The 22,005-nt window shown below is 59.1% G+C and overlaps 3 protein-coding genes across 12 annotated transcripts; all 3 read left to right on the top strand.

Annotated features, from left to right (window-relative positions):
- Positions 1-306: 306 nt before the first annotated feature.
- On the top strand, positions 307-3,878 carry LOC107324421 (death-associated protein kinase 2-like). 9 transcript variants are annotated; one of them, XR_014941210.1, is made up of 14 exons: positions 307-630; positions 1,003-1,126; positions 1,201-1,241; positions 1,378-1,439; positions 1,531-1,752; positions 1,840-1,978; positions 2,085-2,214; positions 2,382-2,430; positions 2,523-2,549; positions 2,678-2,805; positions 2,904-2,949; positions 3,051-3,140; positions 3,360-3,443; positions 3,554-3,878. XR_014941210.1 is itself a non-coding variant. In XM_015884419.3 (14 exons), exons 3-14 carry the CDS (start codon positions 1,203-1,205, stop codon positions 3,632-3,634), a joined length of 1,137 nt encoding a protein of 378 aa, XP_015739905.2. In that variant the 5' UTR covers positions 307-630; positions 1,003-1,126; positions 1,201-1,202; the 3' UTR covers positions 3,635-3,878. The 9 variants fall into 9 exon arrangements, 6 of the variants coding, with proteins under 6 accessions (XP_015739905.2, XP_015739907.2, XP_085389729.1 ...); XM_015884419.3 differs by having other exon boundaries at positions 2,653-2,805; positions 2,889-2,949; XM_015884421.3 differs by having other exon boundaries at positions 2,653-2,805.
- Positions 3,879-4,263: 385 nt separating this feature from the next.
- INSRR (insulin receptor related receptor) lies at positions 4,264-13,149 on the top strand. 2 transcript variants are annotated; one of them, XR_014941206.1, is made up of 22 exons: positions 4,264-4,476; positions 5,931-6,482; positions 7,161-7,473; positions 7,556-7,698; positions 7,821-7,965; positions 8,041-8,255; positions 8,326-8,452; positions 8,587-8,825; positions 8,906-9,073; positions 9,186-9,375; positions 9,483-9,524; positions 9,625-9,890; positions 10,206-10,342; positions 10,415-10,580; positions 10,849-10,957; positions 11,093-11,163; positions 11,248-11,477; positions 11,554-11,664; positions 11,743-11,927; positions 12,058-12,187; positions 12,261-12,395; positions 12,557-13,149. XR_014941206.1 is itself a non-coding variant. In XM_015884415.3 (22 exons), exons 1-22 carry the CDS (start codon positions 4,386-4,388, stop codon positions 12,819-12,821), a joined length of 4,005 nt encoding a protein of 1,334 aa, XP_015739901.2. In that variant the 5' UTR covers positions 4,264-4,385; the 3' UTR covers positions 12,822-13,149. The 2 variants fall into 2 exon arrangements, 1 of the variants encoding a protein (XP_015739901.2); XM_015884415.3 differs by having other exon boundaries at positions 11,768-11,927.
- Positions 13,150-14,010: 861 nt separating this feature from the next.
- Positions 14,011-21,702, top strand: NTRK1 (neurotrophic receptor tyrosine kinase 1). The gene is made up of 17 exons (XM_085533605.1): positions 14,011-14,301; positions 15,656-15,730; positions 15,807-15,878; positions 16,345-16,413; positions 16,724-16,878; positions 16,975-17,120; positions 17,222-17,348; positions 17,476-17,805; positions 18,007-18,024; positions 18,162-18,220; positions 18,483-18,585; positions 18,888-19,034; positions 19,124-19,254; positions 19,322-19,494; positions 20,439-20,679; positions 20,836-20,994; positions 21,144-21,702. Exons 1-17 carry the CDS (start codon positions 14,114-14,116, stop codon positions 21,327-21,329), a joined length of 2,379 nt encoding a protein of 792 aa, XP_085389731.1. The 5' UTR covers positions 14,011-14,113; the 3' UTR covers positions 21,330-21,702.
- The last annotated feature ends 303 nt before the right edge of the window (positions 21,703-22,005 follow it).

Raw genomic sequence — 22,005 nt, forward strand, 5'->3', positions numbered from 1 at the left:
CATTGCAGCTGGGGATGCAGGGCTGGCTGGGTTCTGTGCTCTGTGCACCCATAAAACCTCTTTGTCCCATCTGTACCACTATTTCTTGCATGGAGCCCAACCTGTAGCTGCATTGGAGCCAGGTTACAGCCCTTTATACACCTGCAGTGGGGACAGAGCACCCTCAGCCCCACGGCGTGGTACCCCCTTGGCTTTCTCCACCTTAAGAAACCTGTTCCTCCTCTCTGCCCTCACACCCTGCACAGTTTCCCCTCCGGGCAGCAAGGTTACACTATTTCTATCGGTGGTCAGGCAGGTTTCCTGTTTGTAACACTGGAGCTCACGGCTGCTGTGGACGGAGCAGCTACAGCCATAGAGCTTCTCCTTAAGGATGTGACCCTACAAGGCCTCTCCCAGCCCCTGTACAGCTGTCCGGGCGGGGACAGCGTGGGGGGATTTCTCACGAGACCTTGGAATCAGACGCTTCAGCTCTTGGCGTTTCCTGCTGTTTTTCCCTCTGCTGCTGCCCAACTGATCCCAGGAATCACAACAGCTTCTAGGAAACCCAGAGCTCAGCAGCAGCGACACGGAGCAGAGAGTGGCACCATCCCACTAAGGCTCATCATCCCCATCTCCAAAGCTAAAAGAGAGGTAAGGATGCTGCAAGCTGGGGGTGCACAGCAAAGCCCTGCATGAGGGACCACGGTGCCTTGGGGATAATGGTGTTGTTATCACTACAAAAGCTGTTTCAGACCCCCCCAGGGCCCCCACGATGCTGCCTACATGGATCTGAGGCTGTGTAGTGCCTGGCTGGGTGCCCGTGCTGCCCGGGGGTGGCACAGGGTTGTCACCATGCAGAACAACCATCCACGGGGCTGGCAGTGCTGGGAGCGAGGAGAGCTTGAAGGGGGAAGGCTGGGGGTGAGGTTCTGGGTTGGAGACAGCTCTGCTTGGCCATGGATAGGGACAGCCTTGCACAAAGCTTCCAGGTCTCGTGCTCCTTCATTGTGTTCCCTTATCGAGGTGTTTTTTCCTGCTGGAGGGGGACCCTGCCTCTTGCACTGAGTGCTACCCACCAGCACAGCACACTCGGCCACACGCCCTGCTTCTGTTTCCCTCTTTGCTTAGGAGCTGCGCCATCAGTGTGGTGAGTTTGGGGGGCAAAGGGGGCTCTTCGTGGCCCTGCTGCCCCTTTCCCATCCCCTCTATTTGTCTTTGCAGCAATGGCTGAGGATGGCGGGGCTGCCTCTGACAGCCCCCAGGTGAGAGCAATGGGAGGGATCCAGGGGGTGCAAACTGGGTGTGGAGGGGCAGGAGACACCAATAAACCCCTTGCAACGTGCACCAGGGGGATGTGGTGCCCCCATGGGGCTAAGCTGGGTCTATGCTCTCCGGCAGGCTGTCACCCTGAGTGCACGCAGTGTGGAGGACTTGTATGAGCTGCTGGAGACGCTGGGCAGGTGAATAGGGTGGTGTGGGGTGTGCCAAGTAGTGGCACTACAGCTGTACCCCCCCTCTCTATCCCCATCCATGCCCTGTGTTCCATCACAGCGGGCACTTTGGAGTGGTGAAGCGATGCCGGGAGCGCAGCACCGGTGCTTTTTATGCTGCCAAGTTTGTGAAGACACGGCGATGCCGGGGCAGCCGACGAGGCCTGGAGAAGGTGCAGGTAGAGAAGGAGGTGGCCATCCTGCGGGACCTACAGCATCCCAACATCATGCAGCTGCACGACCTCTTCACCTGCAGAGCTGAGATGGTGCTGGTGTTGGAACTGTGAGTGGGGTCCTGGGGTTGGATGGTGGGGGGATACTGATGTTTTGCAGCCCCCAAGCCCCCCCCAAGCATTGCCCTGCTGTGCAGGATGCGTGGTGGGGAACTCTTTGACTTCATTGCGGAGAAGGAGATGCTGTCAGAGGAAGAGGCCATTGAGTTCCTGGAGCAGATCTTGCTTGGAGTGCAGTACATTCATGGGCGCCACATCGCCCACTTTGACCTCAAGGTGCCTGTGCAGGTCCCTGGCTGATCTGGGCTGCCCCCACTGTCCTATGATCCTACATAAGGGTGGTTTTGGGGTATTTTATTGCTCCTCACCCTCCCCCCTGCAGCCTGAGAACATCATGCTGCAGGAGAAGGATGTTCCCAAGCCCCAAATCAAGATCATTGACTTCGGCCTGGCCCAGAAGCTGGAGGATGGTGTCACATTCAAAAGCCTCTGTGGGACCCCCCAGTACATTGGTATGGAGCTCCTGGTTCAGCTGGGTGGGCAGTGGGACCCCTGGAGCCCCAGATATAAGGGGCAGACAAGAGCTTCACTGAGAGGGGGACCTTCATGATGGGGATATATTGGGGTGCCCGTGTGGTGCTCCCCCCTGACATGCCCCCCCACTTTGCTTCACCCTTAGCTCCCGAAGTGATCAACTATGAACCACTGAGCTCCGCCACCGACATGTGGTGAGGAGAGGGACAGGGATGTCAGGGGGACCCACGGTGCCGCTGTGGGGACCCCCAGAGGACAGCCCTGACTCCCACCCTCTGTCTTGCAGGAGCATCGGGGTCATCACCTACATCCTGTGAGTAGGGGTGAGGGGGAAATGCATCCAGGGGAAACTGAGGCACAGGGGGGCAGCGTGGCAGGGCCATCTCTGGTGTTCATGCTCCCTCATGTCCCTGCAGGCTCAGCGGCTTGTCCCCTTTCCAGGGTGAGACAGATGCTGAGACCCTCTCCAACGTCCTGGAGGGCACCTATGAGTTTGAGGAACGTTATTTCAGTGACACCTCTGAGATGGCCAAGGACTTCATCCAGAAGCTGTTGGTGAAGGAGCCTCAGTGGGTGCCACCCCTGTTTATGTCCCAGTCCTTGGGGGTCCTTATCCCCATCCTTAGGGGTCCCCAGATCCCCACCATCACAGCTCTGTCTATTGCAGGGAGCGAATGACCGCGTCTGAGTGCCTTGTGCACCCCTGGATTAAGGTGAGATAAAAGGGGGGAACATATCTGGGCTCCACAGACTGCTGTGTGCTGAGGGATTGGGAATGGGATGCAGTGATGATGCTACAGCATCATCCCTCCAGCCCCTGAGCAGGAAACAGGCAGCAAAACGGAGCCGTTCCTCCATCAACATGAAAAACTTCCGCAAGTTCAACGCCAGGAGGAAGTGGAAGGTGAATGAAGGGGAGGGACAATGGGGTGAGGGATGGAGATGGCGATATGAGGGATCCCACCACCTTTGGGTGCTTGGGTGATGCCATAGTGTTCCACTCCAGGGCTGGGTGCCTTTGGGCGGGGGACCATGGTGGGGTCTGTGCCCTGGTATTGCTGTCTGGGGGTGGGTATGGAGGGGAGACCCCAATGTATAGAACCCTTCCTTGCTGCTCCCCCAGCTCTCCTACAACATGGTATCTGCCTGCAACCGGCTGTGCCGCATGCGGCTGCTCTGCAGCCCCAGGACGGAGGATGAGGAGCTGGTGAGATGCTGAGGGTTCATACCAAACACTGGGGGGCTGTGACATGGGGTGCCCCTCTCTGGGGGGGCCCATGATATTGTCCTTGCCATTCAACCCCTCTGTGCCCCCAGCGCTGCTGTGAGAGTGACCAGGAGGAGGAGGGCAGCCGCCCTGTGATGCTGCTTCGCCGACGTAGGAGCAGCTGCTCCTGAGACCCTCCACTGGGTTGGGGGCAGCAAAGTGGGGCCATCCCACAAGAGGAACCTCCAGACCCCACTTTGCCCCCAGCAGATGTGAGCACCCGGGTGCTGGAGCTGCTGCTCCCAGTGCTGCTGTGCTGAGGGTCACTGGGGCAGAGCCAGGGGCACTGCTGTGCTCTCCAGGTATCCCCTCACCTGTGGGTTCTGCCCTTCCCTTGGTTCTAATTCAAGAAATAAATGTGCCCCTATCCTTGTATCCTGGGTGCTGAGCAGAGCAATTTCCTCCCCTTCCTCATCCTCATCCTCCTCCTCTTCCTTTACCTTCTCTTCTTCCTCCTCTTCGCTCCTTTGTCCCCTGGAATTGACCCCTCTCTGGTTCTCCCTGGGTGTATCTGCACCCTTGAATCCACCCCACAATACCCACACCTGCAGAAAGCAAAGCACAGAGCATCATCCTGAGCAACACAGGGTCTGGGGGGCATTTCCCACCTATAGACCCCCTCCAACCCTACTGCACTTGGGGCTGCCCTGTTTTCTCCCCTCTCTATTTCCCAAACAAGCCCTGGCCGTGGCCCTGGCCCGGCCCCACACAGTTGTCAGGCTAAATATTTTGTGTGTGGCAGCCGAAAACAAAAGTGAAGGGGCCACGGGGCCACCCATCTCCCGACGTTCTACGGTGCTGGTAAGGAGTGCCCATAGTACGGGGCCGGACCTGTGCCTGCCTGCAGCAGCACCAGGCAGGAGTGAGACGTGGCCCCACGGGATGGGGGTACTGGGGGTCCTACGGCTGCTTCTTGCCTTGCTGCTGCTCATCGACCCCCTCCTGCTGCCCCCGGTGCAGGCCCCCTCTGAAAGTAAGTGGTGGGAAGCAGGGTGAGGGGGATGTGGGTTTGGGAGGTTTGGGAGGTTTTGGCTGAGCCTCAGTTTCCCCTTTATGTGATGCCCCCCCACTGTCCCAATCCTCATTTGGCAGCACCAGCCCGGCTGTGACCTTTGGGGTTTGGAGCTGGGGAGGAAATGGGGGCCCTGTGCTGGGTTCAGGGTGTCACTTGCTTATGTGGGAAATGGTTCCATGGAGCCACTGCACTCAGCAGTGATGGAAAGTGATACTTTAACCCTTCTGGGCTGGGGATGTGACCTCAGGGACAAGTACAGGGTTCTGATGGTCCTGGCTCAGGGGTTGACATGGGGATGTGACTGGTGGGGTCTCAGTGCTGCCTGTAGGATGGAGACAGGGGGACCCACATACCTGGCTTTGTCACTGTGTATCTGTCCTTCTCTCTGCCTCGGTTTCCCCATTGATAGCCCCAAGGAGGAGTGGAGGGGGAATGAGGATAAAGCAGCCAAACTCATACCAAGAACTGCCCTGGGAATGCTCCTTGCTCTGTCTCTGCCCCCATGAGGGCACAGGGGACCCCAGAATGTTCTCTACTCACAACAAGAACCAAGTTGTTCCTGGTCCCCTCTCTCCTTCTGTTCCCCCGCTCAGCACAGGGACCTCTATGACTTTGCCAAGGTCACAGCTGCGGCAGCACAGGGCTGCACTCTCAGAGTGGATACTGCATCCTTGGCCCCACAGTGGGATGGAGACCCCCCCTGTCCCGAGGGTACCCCATGGTGCTGGGTGGGCTCTATGTATTGCCTCCTCTCTGCACACTGCTGAGTGCTCCAGCTCCATGCTGTGGTGCTGCTTGGGTGTTTGGGGTACACGCCGAGCTGGCTGTCTTTGCTGTCAGTGTTTACAGTAAATCCCTCTCTGAGTATCAGTGAGTTTCTCTCTGTAATAACTAGGAGTCAGGTTTCAGGCTGGGAGATGCTGCTGGAGGGGAGCAGAGACAGCAGGAGATGCTCAGCCCCATGGGGCCCCTCACAATGCTCCCCCCCACGGGGTTAGAAAAGCCCTGGGATGGTGACCCCATAGCCCCATCCCTGCATAGTGTCAATGGGAGCGACTTGGTAGGAGGATGCTGTGTGCTCCTCACCGCTGTTACCCCAGGGACTGCAGCCTCCATGGGGTTGGCAAAGGGATATGAAACAGTCCTGGGAAGCTCCAGCAGAGCCAGACCTCGTTAGCATCACAGCAGCTGTGCTGTCCCCTTAGGAGCTGTGGTGTGCTGGCTGCCTGTCACAGCTGCTCTCATCTGCCCCAGCTGCCCACAGCAACCACAGGCAGCTGACAGGCAGAGCAGGACATTAACCCCTGCCACGCGTCGCTGTGGCCCTATCCGGGGGTGGGGAGGATGACCTATGTGTTGGGGTGATGCTCTGGGCCATCCCATTGCTCCCGTGCTCCTTCTTGCCACCCCAGTCTGCGGCAGCATGGACATCCGCAACGACGTGTCGCAGCTGCAGAAGCTGGAGAACTGCTCCATCATAGAGGGCAACCTGCAGATCCTGCTGATGTTCACCACGGGCGTCGATGATTTCCGCGGGCTCAGCTTCCCCCGCCTGCTGATGATCACGGAGTACCTGTTGCTCTTCCGTGTCTATGGGCTGGAGAGCTTAAGGGACCTCTTCCCCAACCTCTCGGTCATCCGTGGCACCAACCTCTTCTTTAACTATGCCTTGGTCATCTTTGAGATGCCTCACTTAAGGGAGATAGGGCTGCACAGCCTGAGCCACGTGCTGCGCGGCTCGGTGCGCATTGAACGCAACCAGGAGCTCTGCCACCTCTCCACCATCGACTGGGGGCTGCTGCTGCCTGATGCCGTGGATAACAGCTACATCGTGGGTAACAAGTTGGCTGAGGAGTGCGCCGACGTCTGCCCAGGTATCCTGGATGTGGAGAAACCGTGTGCGCAGACTGTGGTCAATGGGCAGCTGGATTATCGCTGCTGGACCTCCAGCTACTGCCAGAAAGGTGGGTGAGGTGATGTGGGGATGCTCATCCCAGTGCTGGGAGCTAATGGGGAGCACTGGAAAGCACTGGGATGCAGTGGGAGGGCTGAGCTGGGTGCACATCTGTCCCTGCGTGGGAGCGAGTTGCAGTGGAGTAATTGGATCCGAGCTGTATCATTCTCTGGAGGAGAGGCCAGCTCTCAGCTGCCATGTTTTCCCAGCGGTGAGGTAAATACACGCCCCTGCCGGGCTCGTTTGCAGTAAACAGGAGACCTGGTAATGAAATATATACTATAAACACAGATCCTTATCTGGGCTATAACCTCGGCCACTGCCCCAGCACTGGCTGCAACACGTGGCTCCGCTGGGTGGCTGGGGCTTGGCCTGGGGTGAGCCTCACCTGTCCATCTGTCCATCTATCCTGACTGTCCATGCAGATCTGTCCATCCATCTCTCTGTCATCCAACCAACCCTCCCTCCATCCACCCTTCTACCCACCCATCCCTCCATCCACCCATCCCTGTGTCCATCCATCTGTCCACCCACCCATCCATCTCTTCATCCATTCATCCCTTCATCTACCCCTCCATTCCCCCACTTTCTTTCCTTGCCTCCCCCACCAGCAGTCCACCACCAGCCCCCCCTACCCACCCAAGCCCTGCAATCCCCTTTTCCTACCTCCATCATCACCTCCCTGCAGTGTGCCCATGCGGTGCGGGCTCGGCGTGCACGGCATCGGGTGAATGCTGCCATGCTGAGTGCCTGGGGGGCTGTGGACGACCCCGTGACAGCCGCTCCTGCGTGGCCTGCCGTCACTTCCACTTCAATGGGCACTGCCTGCCCTCCTGCCCACCCCGCACCTACGAGTATGAGGGCTGGCGTTGTGTCACGGCTGAGTACTGTGCCAGCCTGCGCAAGGTCTCCGACAACCCACGCGACGCCTCCAAGTTCGTCATCCACCAGCAGCAATGCCTCTCTGAGTGCCCCCCTGGCTACACCAGGAATGAAAGCAGGTAGGGACCACCACCCTAGGATGCTGGCAGTGGAGGGAGGGGGTTCCATGCCTGGCTTACATCCCAGTCCCTGTCCCTGCAGCATCTTCTGCCACAAGTGTGAGGGGTTGTGCCCCAAAGCGTGTAAGGTTGGCACCAAGACAGTGGACTCGACACGGGCGGCACAGGAGCTGGCAGGCTGTACTCTGGTGGAGGGCAACCTCATCCTAAACATCCGCAGGGGCTGTGAGTGCCATGGGGCAAAGGGGGGAATTTCCCTTGGAGGAAGAATTAATGGGTGGGGGTCATTCAGGAGTGAGGGTCAGCTCCATCACTGCACCATGCTCATGGCCTTGGGATGTCCACAGATAATCTGGCCTCAGAACTTCAGAGCAGCTTGGGCCTCATTGAGACCATCACGGGCTTCCTGAAGATCAAGCACTCCTTCGCCCTTGTCTCCTTATCCTTCTTCAAGAACCTCAAGCTGATCCGTGGGGACTCCATGGTGGATGGGTGAGGATGGAACCTGTTGAGTACACCTGGGTGTGGGGTTCCTGTGCCCATCACCTCCATCTACCTCTTCTCTAGGAATTACACCTTGTACGTCCTGGACAATCAGAACCTGCAGCAGTTGTGGGACTGGAGTCACCACGTCCTCTCTATCCCTGTGGGCAAGATGTATTTCGCCTTCAACCCCAAGCTTTGCCTGGCTGAGATCTACCACATGGAGGAGGTGACGGGCACCAAGGGACGTCAGAACAAGGCAGAGATCAACCCACGCACCAACGGGGACCGGGCATCCTGTGAGTGTGGGGATGGGGATGGGGGGACCCAGTGGCACCATGACTCTGAGCCCTTTGCACCTCTCTACAGGCAAAACCCAAACCCTGCGCTTCACCTCCAACATCACCGAGTCCGATCGTATCTTCCTCAAGTGGGAGCGGTACCGGCCCCCTGAGTACCGAGACCTCCTCAGCTTCATTGTCTACTACAAGGAGTCGTAAGTGATCCTTGTGTCCCCCAGCCTGCAGCATCCTCATGTGGCACGTCTGGGGCTGCTGGACCCCATGGGGTGGTGAGGCTTGGGGTCTGCTGGGACCCACAGCTGATACCTGTTGGCTGGGTGGCTGTCAGACCTTTCCAGAACGTATCGGAGTATGTGGGGCAAGATGCCTGTGGGGCACAGAGCTGGAACGTGCTGGATGTGGAGCTGCCACTCAGCAGTGAGCAGGAACCAGGGGTTGCCCTGCTCAACCTGCGGCCATGGACTCAATATGCCATCTTTGTCCGTGCCATCACCCTCACCACCGCCGAGGAAGGGCGCAACTATGGGGCTCAGAGCGAAGTGGTCTACATCCGCACCATGCCGGCAGGTATGGGGTGCTGGGGGGGGGTAGGGTTGGGGGGCCCACAATGGCCTCAGTTTGTATCTGATGTCCCCATGCCCACCCAGCCCCAACAGTGCCTCGGGATGTCATCTCCATGTCCAACTCCTCATCCCATATCGTGGTGCGCTGGAAGCCACCTACGCAGCGCAATGGCAACATCACCTACTACCTGGTGCTGTGGCAGCAGTTGGCTGAGGACATGGAGCTCTATGTCAACGACTATTGCCACAAAGGTGCAGGAGAGCTACCAGGGATTGTGCTGGGATGGAGACATCTCCAGGTCCCTGTGATGCACTGGGATGGGGATAGAGATGGAGATGCAGCTCTGCTCATCCCCACCTCCAGGCCTGAAGCTGCCCACCAGCAGTGCAGACACGCGATTCAGCGATGGGGATGGCCCTGAAGTGGAGCAGGATGCAGAGGAGCGCTGCTGTCCCTGCCGTCCTGCTGATGGGCAGCTCCGCATGGAGGGAGAGGCCGAGTCTTTCCAGAAGAAGTTTGAGAACTTCCTCCACAACTCCATCATCATCCCCAGGTGCCGGCGCTTTGGGGGGTACCAGGGTCAAGGGGTTACCAAGCATTGCTCTGCCACAGGGAGGGGGGAGTTCCTTGGCTTCTTTAACCCATTTCCCACTGTCTCAGGCCACCTTGGAAGGTGACATCCATCAACAAGTACCCACAGCGGTGAGCTGGAAACAACCCCAAAACCCTAAGGCTCTCCCCTGTCCCATTGCATGTGAAAACCCCACACTCCCTGACTCCAAACCTCTTCCTATCCCCACAGGACCCCAAAGCGCCGCAGGGACCTGATGGCCGTCACATCCCCCACCAATACCTCCTCAGTGGAGCCACCACCCCTGAGCCACACCAGAGCTGAACCCAAACCTGACTTCCAGATCTTTGAGGACAAAGTGGTGCGGGACCGCGCGGTGCTGTCGCGGCTGCGGCACTTCACTGAGTACCGCATCGACATCCATGCATGCAACCACGCTGCTCACACCGTGGGCTGCAGTGCAGCCACTTTTGTCTTTGCCAGGACCATGCCTGAGTGTACGTCCAAGGGCTGAAGGGTGCTGGTGCTTTTGGGAGGGGATCAGCACTGGGCTGGTAGAATCACAATATCTTTAAGGTTGGAAAACAGTGCTGAGATCAGTGCCTGCCATCAATACATCACCACCATGCCTGCTAACCACATCCTTTAGTGCCACATCTACACCTTTCTCCACCCCCTTCCCTGGGCAATCTGTTCCAATGCTTTATCGCTCTTTCTGAGAACAATTTTATCCTAGCATCTGATCTGAACCTCCACTGGTGCGATGTGAGGCCATCACCTCTCATCCTGATCCCATCTATGTCCCATTCCAGTACAAGCTGACAACATTCCTGGTAACGTGACCTGGGAGCCAGCCAGCAAGAACAGCGTGCTGCTCCGCTGGCAGGAGCCCCACAACCCCAATGGGCTCATCCTTAAGTATGAGATCAAGTACAGCCGTGAGAGTGAGGTGAGGACCTGACTTAGCAACCCCCTCCCCATGACTGGGATGTCCCCACTGCCACCATCCCTTCATCCCCAGGAGGTGACCACTGTTGTCTGCGTCTCCCGACACCGCTATGCTAAGTATGGAGGTGTGCATCTGGCCCTGTTGCAGCCAGGCAATTACTCAGCTAAGGTCCGTGCCACATCACTGGCTGGCAATGGCTCCTGGACAGGACTCGTCAAGTTCTACATCCTTGGACCAGGTACCTGATGATGGGGGCAAGGAGGATGCCAGTGGGAAATGGGGGGCTGCTGGGCTGGGAGCTGGGAGGCAGGGTGCTGCTGGATGAGTCACTGGGGTATTGGGGAGCACTGGTGGGATCAGGGAGTGCTCCTGGACCTGGACACCAGAAGGGGAGCAGCATAGGGCACAGAATGCTGCTGCCCTAGGGAGCAGTGGGCTCCCTGTCTCTGCTACAAATGGTCCCACAACACCCTGCTCCCCCCAACCCACGGACACACTCCTGGCAGCTGAGGAGGAGTCCGGCAGCTTCTACATCCTGCTCACTGTTACGCCTGTGGTCCTCATGGTGCTCATCTCTTGCCTCGCCGTCTTTGTCTTCTTCTACAATAAAAAGAGGTAGTGATCCCTCTGAATCCTGGGGCTGCACTCAGTTGAGTCAGAGGTGGGGAGGTGGCTCCATATCCCTGTCTCTTGTCCCCCTGTCCTTTGTCCCTTGTCTTCTGTGCCATGTCCCCCTCTCCATCTTCCCAGGAGCAATGATGGATACCCCAGTGGGACGCTGTATGCCTCTGTCAACCCTGAGTACTTCAGTGCCTCAGACAGTATGTGGGGATGTCCCCCTGGGGTCTGCTGCCCCATTCCTCTGCTTGGTGATGGTGATATTAATGATGGTGACCCCCCTGCAGTGTACATCCCTGATGAATGGGAAGTATCACGGGAGAAGATCACGGTGATCCGGGAGCTGGGGCAAGGCTCCTTTGGGATGGTGTATGAGGGGCTGGCGGTGGGGCTGGTGGCCGAGGGTGAGGAGACCAAGGTGGCCCTGAAGACAGTCAATGAGCTGGCAACCATGCGGGAGCGCATCGAGTTCCTCAAGGAGGCCTCTGTCATGAAAGCCTTCAAGTGCCATCACGTGGTAGGTGGCAGCACGGGGACACCCCCAGGGACATGGGGCTATGGCTGCCCACGTTCTGTTTCCATTCTCTCCCCAGGTCCGTCTGCTTGGTGTCGTGTCCCAGGGCCAGCCAGCCTTGGTCATCATGGAGCTGATGACACGTGGGGACCTGAAGAGCTACCTGCGCTCTCTTAGACCCGACGCCGAGGTGAGGGGCTGCCCAGGCGCCATGGTGCCCTACAGAGGAGGGGGCACAGACCCCGTCCCTGAGGACGTCCCCCCAAAGCCTCCTCTCTCTGTGCATGGTGCAGAACAACCCTGGGCTGCCTCCACCCTCGCTCAAGGACATGATCCAGATGGCAGGTGAGATCGCTGATGGCATGGCCTACCTCAATGCCAAGAAGTTTGTGCACCGCGACCTCGCCGCGCGCAACTGCATGGTGTCAGAGGACTTCACCGTCAAGATTGGAGGTGGGCAGCCACAGATGGGTGGGCATGAGATGTGTCCCTATGTCCAGATGGCTCATGGCTCCTTATCTTCCTCCTTTTCCTTGTCTTCTCTTATTCTTTTTCCTCCTTTTCCTTCTTCTTCCTCCACCAGATTTTGGCATGACGCGGGACATCTATGAAACAGATTATTATCGTAAAGGGGGCAAGGGGCTTCTCCCTGTCCGCTGGATGTCCCCCGAGGCCCTCAAGGATGGCATCTTCAACACTCAGTCTGATGTCTGGTGGGTGATGGGGCTGGAGGGAGCCACGTAGGTGAGCCACCACCCACCCCGGGCTGACCTCTGTGTGCTGCAGGTCCTTTGGGGTGGTGCTGTGGGAGATCACCACGCTGGCTGAGCAGCCCTACCAGGGTATGTCCAACGAGCAGGTCCTGCACTACGTCATGGACAACGGCGTCCTGGAGCGGCCAGAGAACTGCCCTGATCAGCTGTGAGTGGGGGGGGATCTCTTATCAGAACTGCTTGGGGTGGGCAATAAGCTCCACTGTGGCCTCTGGTCTGCACGGAACCCCGGTGAGCTGGCTGCCCTTGAGCTGGCCAAGAGGGGGAACTGGAGACCCCCGTACCCACTGTGCACTCTTTGTCTCGCAGCCATGAACTGATGTGTCTGTGCTGGCAGCAGAACCCTCGTCAGCGCCCGTCCTTCGTTCAGCTCCTGGAGAGCATCAAGGAGCACATGGCACCCGCTTTCCGCACCCTCTCCTTCTTCTACAGCCCCGAGAACCGGCGGAGCGGCTCCAACGAGCCCTCGGACGCCGAAACGGAGCCGCTCCCCGAGGAGGACGAGCCGCCCGCACCCCCTTTACCCACCCGCAAGAGCCGAGGTCGGCTCCCCAACGGGACGAGCTGCCTGTGAGCGGGGGCTGCCGCCCGCCCGCCCGCTGCGGACTCATCCCCCCGCCCCATCGAGGGGCCCTTCGCGTTATTTATTGCTTTTAAGGGAAAGGGGTGTGCTCTGGGGGCAGCCACTGCAATACCAACCCCTTGCGATGGGGAGAGGGTAGCAAAGGGGGGGGAGGGAGGGAGCTGCCCCATGGGACACTCCGTTTTGCAGGTGGGGAAACTGAGGCACGGCGCTGCCCTGTAGGTTCCCTACAGTCCTTACTGCGGGGCACCGCGTCGGGGCCGCTCAGGTTCTGCTGTCTGCCCCGGGGGAGAAGGGAGAATAAAGCAGGACGGAGCTCGGTCGAGCGGTGCTTGCTCTGTGGGGGCACGGGGGTGGTGGGGGGTTGGGGGGGGGGGGGAACGATGCTCGGGGCTTTCCACTGCCGTCCGCCGGTCCCATCTGCTTCCTGCGCATCCCGCTGCGGCTTTGCCCTGCGGTGCCTGAGCCGGAGGCGTTTCTGGGGAAAAAAACGTCAAAGCAGAGGAATTCGCGAGGCGGTGGCTGAACTCAGACCCGGGATGTCTGTAGGGGGAAGGGGGGGGGGTCTCGCAGGTCCCTATTGTCCCCATACCAGTCCCTTGGTGCTCAGGGCTGAGCACTGGGGGTGGGATTCAGGCTGAGAACGTGCCAAACTCAGAGCACAAGTGAGCTCTGCTGCTAGAACGCAGGGAGTGGGATTGGGGCGATGGGGGCAGATAGGGATCCACTCTGCTCTCCTCTCACAAAGAGGGTCCCAAGAAGGTGAGACAACAAGGCCACTGTGCCATCAACCTTCCCAATTCTGCACCCCGATGTAACTGGGGGCTTGAGGGAGTCTCAGAGCTGGGACATTTTGGGAGATCGATGGGAGAGCTGGGGGAGGGGGTGCTCCTGATGGCCCTGAGTGCAGGGAGGGGCAGTGGGAGGTGTCCTCCGCCTCTTACAAACGGGGGCACGGGAGCGGATGGTGCGGGCATTGCGGGCACAGCGAGAGCAGAGTGTGGGCAAGGTGCAGAGCGAGAACACTGAATACAGTGTGAGGGCAGAGTGAGGGTAGAATCCCTATTCTACCGCCCCACCTGCGGTCCGAGCTCCCATCCCGAACCCTCCCGGTACCACCGTGCGGTGCGGGGCTGCGGGCAGGGTCGGGGCGGGGGGAGCCGCTGGCCCCTCCCCAGGAGGCCGGACCGGGCGCCGCTTTTAACCCTCCGGTACAGAGCTCGTGGGCTCCGGTACGGCGGTGAAGTGCGAGGGCGGCGGTCCCGGAGCGGCCCCGGGTCGCGATGCTGCCCGCCTGGCTCCGGTTGTGCCTGGCTGCGCTGCTGCTGCTGCCCCCGGGATCCGCCGCTCCTCCAGCCTGCCCCGCAAACTGCCGCTGTCCCGCACCCCGCACACTTCGATGCCGGGAGCCCCTCACCGTGAGCAGCCTCAACGTCCTGCTGCTGGGCACCTCCTATCGCCCCATCGATGTGTGAGTGCGGATGGGAGATGAGATGGGGACCTGGGGATGGGTGAGGAGAGGGAGCAGGGATGGGGATGAGGGAGGGGGATTAGTGATGGAGATGGGGACTGGGGATGGGGTCGTATGGTGAGGAGAGGGAGCAGGGATGGGGATGAGGGAGGGGGATTAGTGATGGAGATGGGGACCTGGGGATGGGGTTGTATGGTGAAGAGAGGGAGCAGGGATGGGGATGAGGGAGGGGGATTAGTGATGGAGATGGGGACTGGGGATGAGGATGGGATAAGGACAGGACGGGGTGGTGAGGCCAGGACAGGCTGATGAGGATGGAGGTGAGGAAGAGGATGGCAGTGGGGGTCAGGGCATTTGGGCCAGGACACAATGATGAGTGAGGGCGGTGGGGCTGGAGGACATAGTGGTGGCACTGGGATAGTGCTGGGTCACTGATGGGGCTGGGGACTGCCTGGAGAGGGGTTTTTGGGGTGCAAAGGTGGGGGGAATCCCTGCTATGGACTCACAGGGAGTGAGGGAGGGACTCAGGACAGTTCTTTGCCCCCTCCCGTGGGATGCCAGTAGGGCTGGGGATGCCAGCAGGGTGCATGGATGGGGAGTGCCCATGTGAAGGTGGGTGGTGATGGGGTGCAGGAGGAGACTGGGCTTTGTCCCCACCATGATGATGCTGTCCTGCTGCCCAAGGCTTGTGGGTTGGGAAGCTGAGTGGGAATTGAGCCCCTATCCCTCTGGATCCAAGATGATTCCCCAGCATGGGGAGAGCACGACCGTGCTGGCACTCATCTGGGGTGCAGGAGGGGTTTGGGAACCCATACTGCCTGGCTTGGGGCATTTGTTTTCCATTCACCCCCTGCTATGTGCTGGGATGAGGAGGGAGAAAGGGTGTGTGGTGACAGTTTAGTTGCCTGGGCTCCTGGGTCCTCACCCTGCTGCACTGCTGCATTGCTGGGGCGGCTGCTGCAAACATCCCTGCCTCAGTTTCTCCACGTGCTGGGAGATGCTGTGGGCGCTGCCAGCTCTTTGTTCACTGACTGATAGGGTGGGGTGGATGGTGATCCCCTAAGAGACCACCAGCCATCCCTCTGTTGTGTCTCCCTCGTCCCCATCATGGCTTGGGGGTGGGGTTGGTGGAAAACCCCACACTGGCTCCCAAAGGGGTTTTCCTTAGGAAAAGGAGCAGTGGGGGAACAAGCTGCTTCTCAGCACCACCATCACGTCATGAGGCACCGTGGGTGTAGGGAGAGGTGGGGATACCTCTGTCCCCAACCCCATTCTAGGGCTGATCCCCCTGCTCTGACAATGGTGATCCCACAATGGGGGCCTGACCCCTGCCTGCTGCACTGTTGCCTTCCAGCATCATCGAGAACCAACAGCTGCTGACATCTCTGACTCGGGATGACACCAGGATGCTGTCAGACCTCAGGCACCTGTGAGCCCTCTGGGGTGGGATGGGGAGGATGGGGACAGGGTTCCTACTGTGTGTGCTTAGCCCTTGCTTCCCCCAGCACCATCTCCAACTCGGGGCTGCAGTACATATCTGACGATGCTTTCCAGGACACCCACAGGCTGAGCCATGTGTAAGTACCCCCCTTCTAGGGCTCAGGTCCCCATCCCTATGCATATCAACCCCCTCGGGGCACTCATCCCTGCACAGGGTGGCTTTGTCCCTGCACTCAGGGAGGATCGATGCTGTCCCACTGCCCAGCAGCAAAACTCGATCTAGAGGGACCGCGTGGGGCTGTGCTGCTGAATGTGAAACCATTGATTGAGGCTGGAGCCCCCATGGGAGCTCTGTGTAGTGCAGCCCCCCCATGCAGGAGGGGATGCTGGAAAGTGGGGGGGGGGGGAACCTACCACAGGGATCATGGAGGGCCCTTAAAGGGGTATCCAAAGGCTGAGTTGGCAGCCAACCTATTGTATGTGCTTCTGCTTGGTCATGGTGTGACAGCTCTGTCCCCAGCATGTGACAGACCCTTGTGTGTGAGGATGATGCAGGATGAGGGGACTTGGGGAAGGGAGGCTGATGGGGGTCTGTGCTCGCAGGAATCTCTCCTTCAATGTGTTGACCAGTCTCTCCTGGAAAACCTTCCAGCATCTGCCCCTGCAGGAGCTGTGAGTGCCGTGGGGAGGGGACAGAGAATGGGGGATGGCTGGGGATGTGGCTCTGGGGGATGTGGGAGCAGGGATAGGGCTGGGGATGCACCAGTGGCTGTGGGAGACCCAGCTGCAGATCTGCAGCTCTGACAGCCCAGTGTGTTCACAACAGGGATGGGAAGAGGGACAGGGATGGGGACAGCACAACACACCCAGTGCGGCATCTGCGCAGCATGAAGTCCTGGGTGTAGCCATCCTCCCTGTTCACTATGGGGTTGATGCAGCTGGAGATGAACTACGTGCAGCTCATGTCCTCTCCCCATCTCAGCATCCTTGAGGGAAACCCCTTCAATTGCTCCTGTGGGATCCGCTGGCTGCAGCTGTGGCAGAACGGGAGCCGTGCTGAGCTGGGCAACCAGACTCTGGTTTGCTGGGAGGGAAGCACACTTGTGGCCCTGGGCAGCCATCCCCTGCTTGGCTGTGGTAGGTGGCACAGGGGGATCTAAATACAACAAGGTCCCAACCCTGAGCCCATTGAGGGCAGGGACAGTGTGAGGACAGCTCGTTTCTCCTCAGCAGAGCCTCCCACCGCCCACATTGAGCACCCCGATGTGGTGCTGCGTCAAGGGGACAGCATCAACCTGACCTGCCACATCTGGGGCGAGCCATCAGCCACCGGGGAGTGGGTGCTCCCTGATGTGGGATCAGAGCCATCCGTCACCAAGGCAAGGCTTGGGGCATGGTGGGGATCTTCCATGAGCACCAACCCCCTGCAACATCCCCCACAGTGCAGGATGTGCTCACCCCATCCCGGTGCTCCCTGCAGCTCTCAGAGTGGGAGCTTGTCCTGGAGATCAACAACATCTCATCTAGCCTGAACCACAAGGACCTCACATGCCGGGCAGAGAATGCAGCAGGGCTGGCAGAGGACAGCGTGATACTGAATGTCACCTGTAAGCAACCCAGGGGATGGGGAGAGAGAGGGAGGACTGGGGGGCCAGGGGTGGTATGAGGGTCGGATTTGGGGGTCCCACGTTTGGGGATGCATGTTTGGGGACACAGGCAGCTCTGTCCCCACAGTCCCACCGGTGATTCTGCTCCTGCACGAGGCCATCGCTCAGCACTTCTGGTGCATCCCCTTCTCAGTGGACAGCAACCCAGCACCCAGCATCTTTTGGCTCTTCAATGGCACGTTTCTGCTTGAGGGGCCATACATCCACACGCGGATTGTGGAGTATGAGCCCAACTCCACCACGCTGCACGGCTGCCTCCAGCTCAACCGCCCCACACATGTCAACAACGGCAACTACACCCTCGTGGTGCAGAACCCCCTGGGCAGAGCCACCCGCAGCATCCAGGGCCGCTTCATGGATAACCCCTTCAGCTTCAGCCCTGAGGAGCCCATCCCCGGTGGGTCACAGTGGGGCTGAAGGAGATGTGCTGCCCTAATCCTGACACAGGAGGCACCGAAACTTCTATTCCCACCTTGCCAAGGGGTTCTGTCCCCCTCCCGTGCCTCAGTTTCCCCAAGGATTGGGAAGGAAACATGGGACTCTCTTATGGGGGGGGAGGTGGTTAATGTGTGCTCTTTCCTTTTTCCATGCTGCACAGTGTCTATATCTCCACTGGGTGAGTGCTGGGGCATGCTGCTACCCCTGCTATTAACCCCCAGCTGTGGTGATGCCCAATGATGAAGCTGCAGTGATTGTGCAGGAGTGAGGATGTGCCCCCACTTCACGCTCACCCTATGCCCTCTCCCCACACAGGTACCAGGAACAGCTCTTTGGAGGGCCCCATGGAGACAGCGGATGAGCACACATTTGGGGTGAGGGCTTGACTGGGATGGGGTGCCCTGTGATTTGGGGTAGGGGGCACGAGGACACCTGTGGGAAAGCAAAGCAGTCCTTAAAGTGAAAGCAAACCAGAGGCAAGGCGAGGTGGGATGGGGTATAGGCAGCCTCCTGCCCTCCACTGTGCCTCAGTTTCCCCAGTAGAATTACAATCACCTCCAGGGCTTGGAGAAAGGTGCTGCCCTTGGCTTTGCAGCAGGACCCCAGCCCCATACTCACCATTCCCTTTGTCCCCAGGTCTCCGTGGCTGTGGCTTTGGCTGTTTTTGCCTCCCTCTTCCTCTCTGTCATGCTCATTGCGCTCAACAAGTGCGGGCGCCGCTCCAAGTTCGGCATTAACCGTGAGTCCCCTCTTCCTGCACCGGGTAGGGGCACAGCCATGGGGCAATGGTCCTCATGGGTCCCCATTGCCTGGCACCCCCTTGGGCACTGGGTGGCAATGGGGCTCCTCCGGGGCCAAGCAGTGCGGGCAGCAGCTGCTAATTCACTCCTGGAATGGATTCAGCCTGCAAATGGGTTTGATCGCACTGACTTCCCCTGGGGCTGGAGGTGGGGGGGGATGCTCGGCAGCACCTGGCACTGCTGCACAAAGCACCCCTCACCCCTCTGTGATGGCCCTATTCATGTGCCCCTGTCCCTGCAGGCTCAGCCGTGCTGGCCCAGGAGGATGACCTGGCCATGTCATTGCACTTCATGAACCTGGGCAGCAGCCCCGTGTCCTCCACAGAGAGCAAGTTGGATGGGCTGAAAAGCAACTTCATTGAGAACCCACAGTACTTCTGCAATGCCTGTAAGGCTGGGGGGCCTCAGCATCCCCCACTGCTCCCCATTGTCCTCCTGTGGTGGGGGGCTCTGGGCTGATGGATGCGGGTCCCCCAGGTGTGCACCACGTACAGCGCCGTGACATTGTGCTCAAGTGGGAGCTGGGCGAGGGAGCCTTTGGGAAAGTCTTCCTGGCTGAGTGTTCCCACCTCCTTCCAGAGCAGGAGAAGACATTGGTGGCTGTGAAGGTGAAGGGGTTGGGGGGGATGAGGGTCCTGGGCTGGTCAGTGCCATGTTAACGCCTTGTGCCTGCAGGCGTTAAAGGAGGTGACTGAGAGCGCACGGCTGGACTTCCAGCGGGAAGCAGAGCTATTGACGGTGCTACAGCACGAGCACATCGTCAAGTTCTATGGCGTGTGCACCGAGGGTGAGCCCCTCATCATGGTCTTCGAGTACATGAAGCACGGAGACCTCAACCGCTTCCTCAGGTGGGTCCGGCCCCTCGCTCCCTCCCCTCTCCATCAACGCGGCTCAGACAGCCGCTCTGCGCTCGCTGCTAATGCAGCCCTCCTTGCAATATTGATTAGATTAGCTGTCTGAGAGGCTTAAATAGAGAGAGATTGGCCATCAGCTGGAATAAGCAGAGACTTTTCGATTGGCCCCCCAGGTATTGCTGATAGACGGGGGGGCTGCCAGAGGCATCGCTTTAGTGGCCACGCGATGAGCTCTGAGACGTGGCTTTTATGATTATTGTTATGGGACTTGGCATTAATGGTTCTGCCGAGCAGAGCCCCCTGCTCCCGGTCCAGCCTCCCCGGCCCGGCTGTCAGCAGCACTGGGCATCAAAGCAATGTGCAGCCCCCGGCCTGCTCTCACCCTTGCTCTATGCACGCCTGCTGCTTTCACACCTCCTGGCACCCAATGATGCACAGCTCAGTGCTGCCGATGTGTGAACAGCATTCCTGATGTGTACATGCATGGGATTCCTTGCTGTGGGTGCTCTCGTGTGTGCACTAGCACCGTATGCATGCATGTGTGCACTCATATGCCTGGCTTCTCCTGCATGCATGCATATGTAGGTTGATCTGTATGTTCTTTAGCATGCATGTGCACACATGCAAAGCTTTCCTTGGCATGGTTGCACACTTACACACAGCCCTCTCTGTCCTGGGCTTACACACGTGTGCATACACACATATGCCTTCCTGCAGGCATGCACACACACATGCACTCCCTTCCCCACCATGCATGCACACACGTATTGCACCTTGCATGGCTGCATACATACATGCATGTACTTTCCCTGCACTCAAGCACAGCATTTCCCAGCACATGTGCAAACACACACGCAGCACTTCCAGGCACAAATGCACACACCTGCACACCTTTTCCCTGCATACATGCACACACTGAGCACCCTGTGCCCTGCTAGATCCCATGGACCAGATGCCAAGATCCTGGACCAAGGGCAAGGGCAGCCCTGCGGGCAGCTGACACTGAGCCACATGCTGCAGATTGCAACGCAGATCGCTTCAGGTATGGTCTACCTGGCATCCCTGCACTTCGTGCACCGTGACCTGGCCACCCGTAACTGCCTGGTTGGCCACGACCTGGTGGTTAAAATTGGGGACTTTGGTATGTCCCGTGATATCTACAGCACCGACTACTACCGGGTGAGTTCCACACCCTCCCTACCTCTGATTTCCATCTCATCTGCTGCCCCTTTCCCCAACCCCATCCATATTTAATGGCGCTGCTGAGCACTCAGCAGGGAGGGGAAGGGTTGGGGGGTTGCGGGGGGGATACACACTGATGGTTCTGCTTTGCAGGTGGGCGGTCGGACCATGCTGCCCATCCGCTGGATGCCTCCTGAGAGCATCTTGTACCGCAAGTTCACCACTGAGAGCGACATCTGGAGCTTCGGTGTGGTGCTGTGGGAGATCTTCACCTATGGGAAGCAGCCCTGGTACCAACTCTCCAACACCGAGGTGGGCTCAACATGGGGTCTCACATGGGGCTGAGCGTGAAGCCGGGCTTGGCACCATGTCTACACATGGGATGGGGGGAAGCAAGGAACCCCCTTGCTTTGTGGGGTCTGGGTGCTTGTTGTGGGCTTCATGTCCCCTTGTTCCCATAGGCCATCGAGTGCATCACGCAGGGCCGGGAGCTGGAGCGGCCCCGCACGTGTCCCTCTGAAGTGTATGATATCATGCAGAGCTGCTGGCAACGGGAGCCACAGCAGCGTCAGCGCATCCAGGACATCCACAGCCGCCTGCAGGCCCTGGTTAAGACCCCTCCTATCTACCTGGATATCCTGGGCTGAGAGGGAACCCCATCACCCCCAGGCTGGCTGGAGTGCTCTAGCACTGCTCCCTCTGTCCCCCCACCCTGGACTGATGCCCTGATGCTGGAGAGGGCTTAAACCATCTGTCACAGCAAGACCCCTGGGGGGGCTGTAGGGTTGGAGCTGCTTCCATATGGGGCTGTAGCTGTGGCGTTTCCCCCACTGTGGATTTGCCCCTGGAGAGACACAACCAGGACCCCCAGCCCCATGGGTGGCACTTGGCTGCTCAGTGTCATGGCTGTTCCATCCCTTCCCATCCCAGCGCCTGGCTGGGTGGATGCCCCGCGTGCTCTCCCACTCTGCAGTGATCCTGGTCAGTAATAAAATTGTCCATTTCTCTGCTGTGCTGCCAGCTGGCTGCCCCATGGAGTGTCTGCTGGGTGCCTGGGGGAGGGAGGTGCTTTGGGGAGATAGAAGGGCTTTTTGGAGCAGGGGAAGAGGAACAGAGGGGGTGTGGTTGTATGGGGAAGGCTTGTCCCTACTCTATGGCACTGGGTGAGGTATAGGTTGGTGGTGGGTTTGGGTTAGGAAAAGAGTGAGGATGTGCAAAGCCAAGGTGAAGGTGAGGGGGATGCTGTCCCCAGCCCAGAGAGGGACATGGGGACACTTCAGGGACCCTCTGGCTGGCCTGGGGCTGTGTACAGTGGATGGGTCC

The sequence above is a fragment of the Coturnix japonica genome, unplaced genomic scaffold, assembly GCF_054131305.1.
Source record: "Coturnix japonica strain WE unplaced genomic scaffold, WE-NBRP24 Scf062, whole genome shotgun sequence".
In the NCBI taxonomy this organism is placed as follows: Eukaryota; Metazoa; Chordata; class Aves; order Galliformes; family Phasianidae; genus Coturnix; species Coturnix japonica.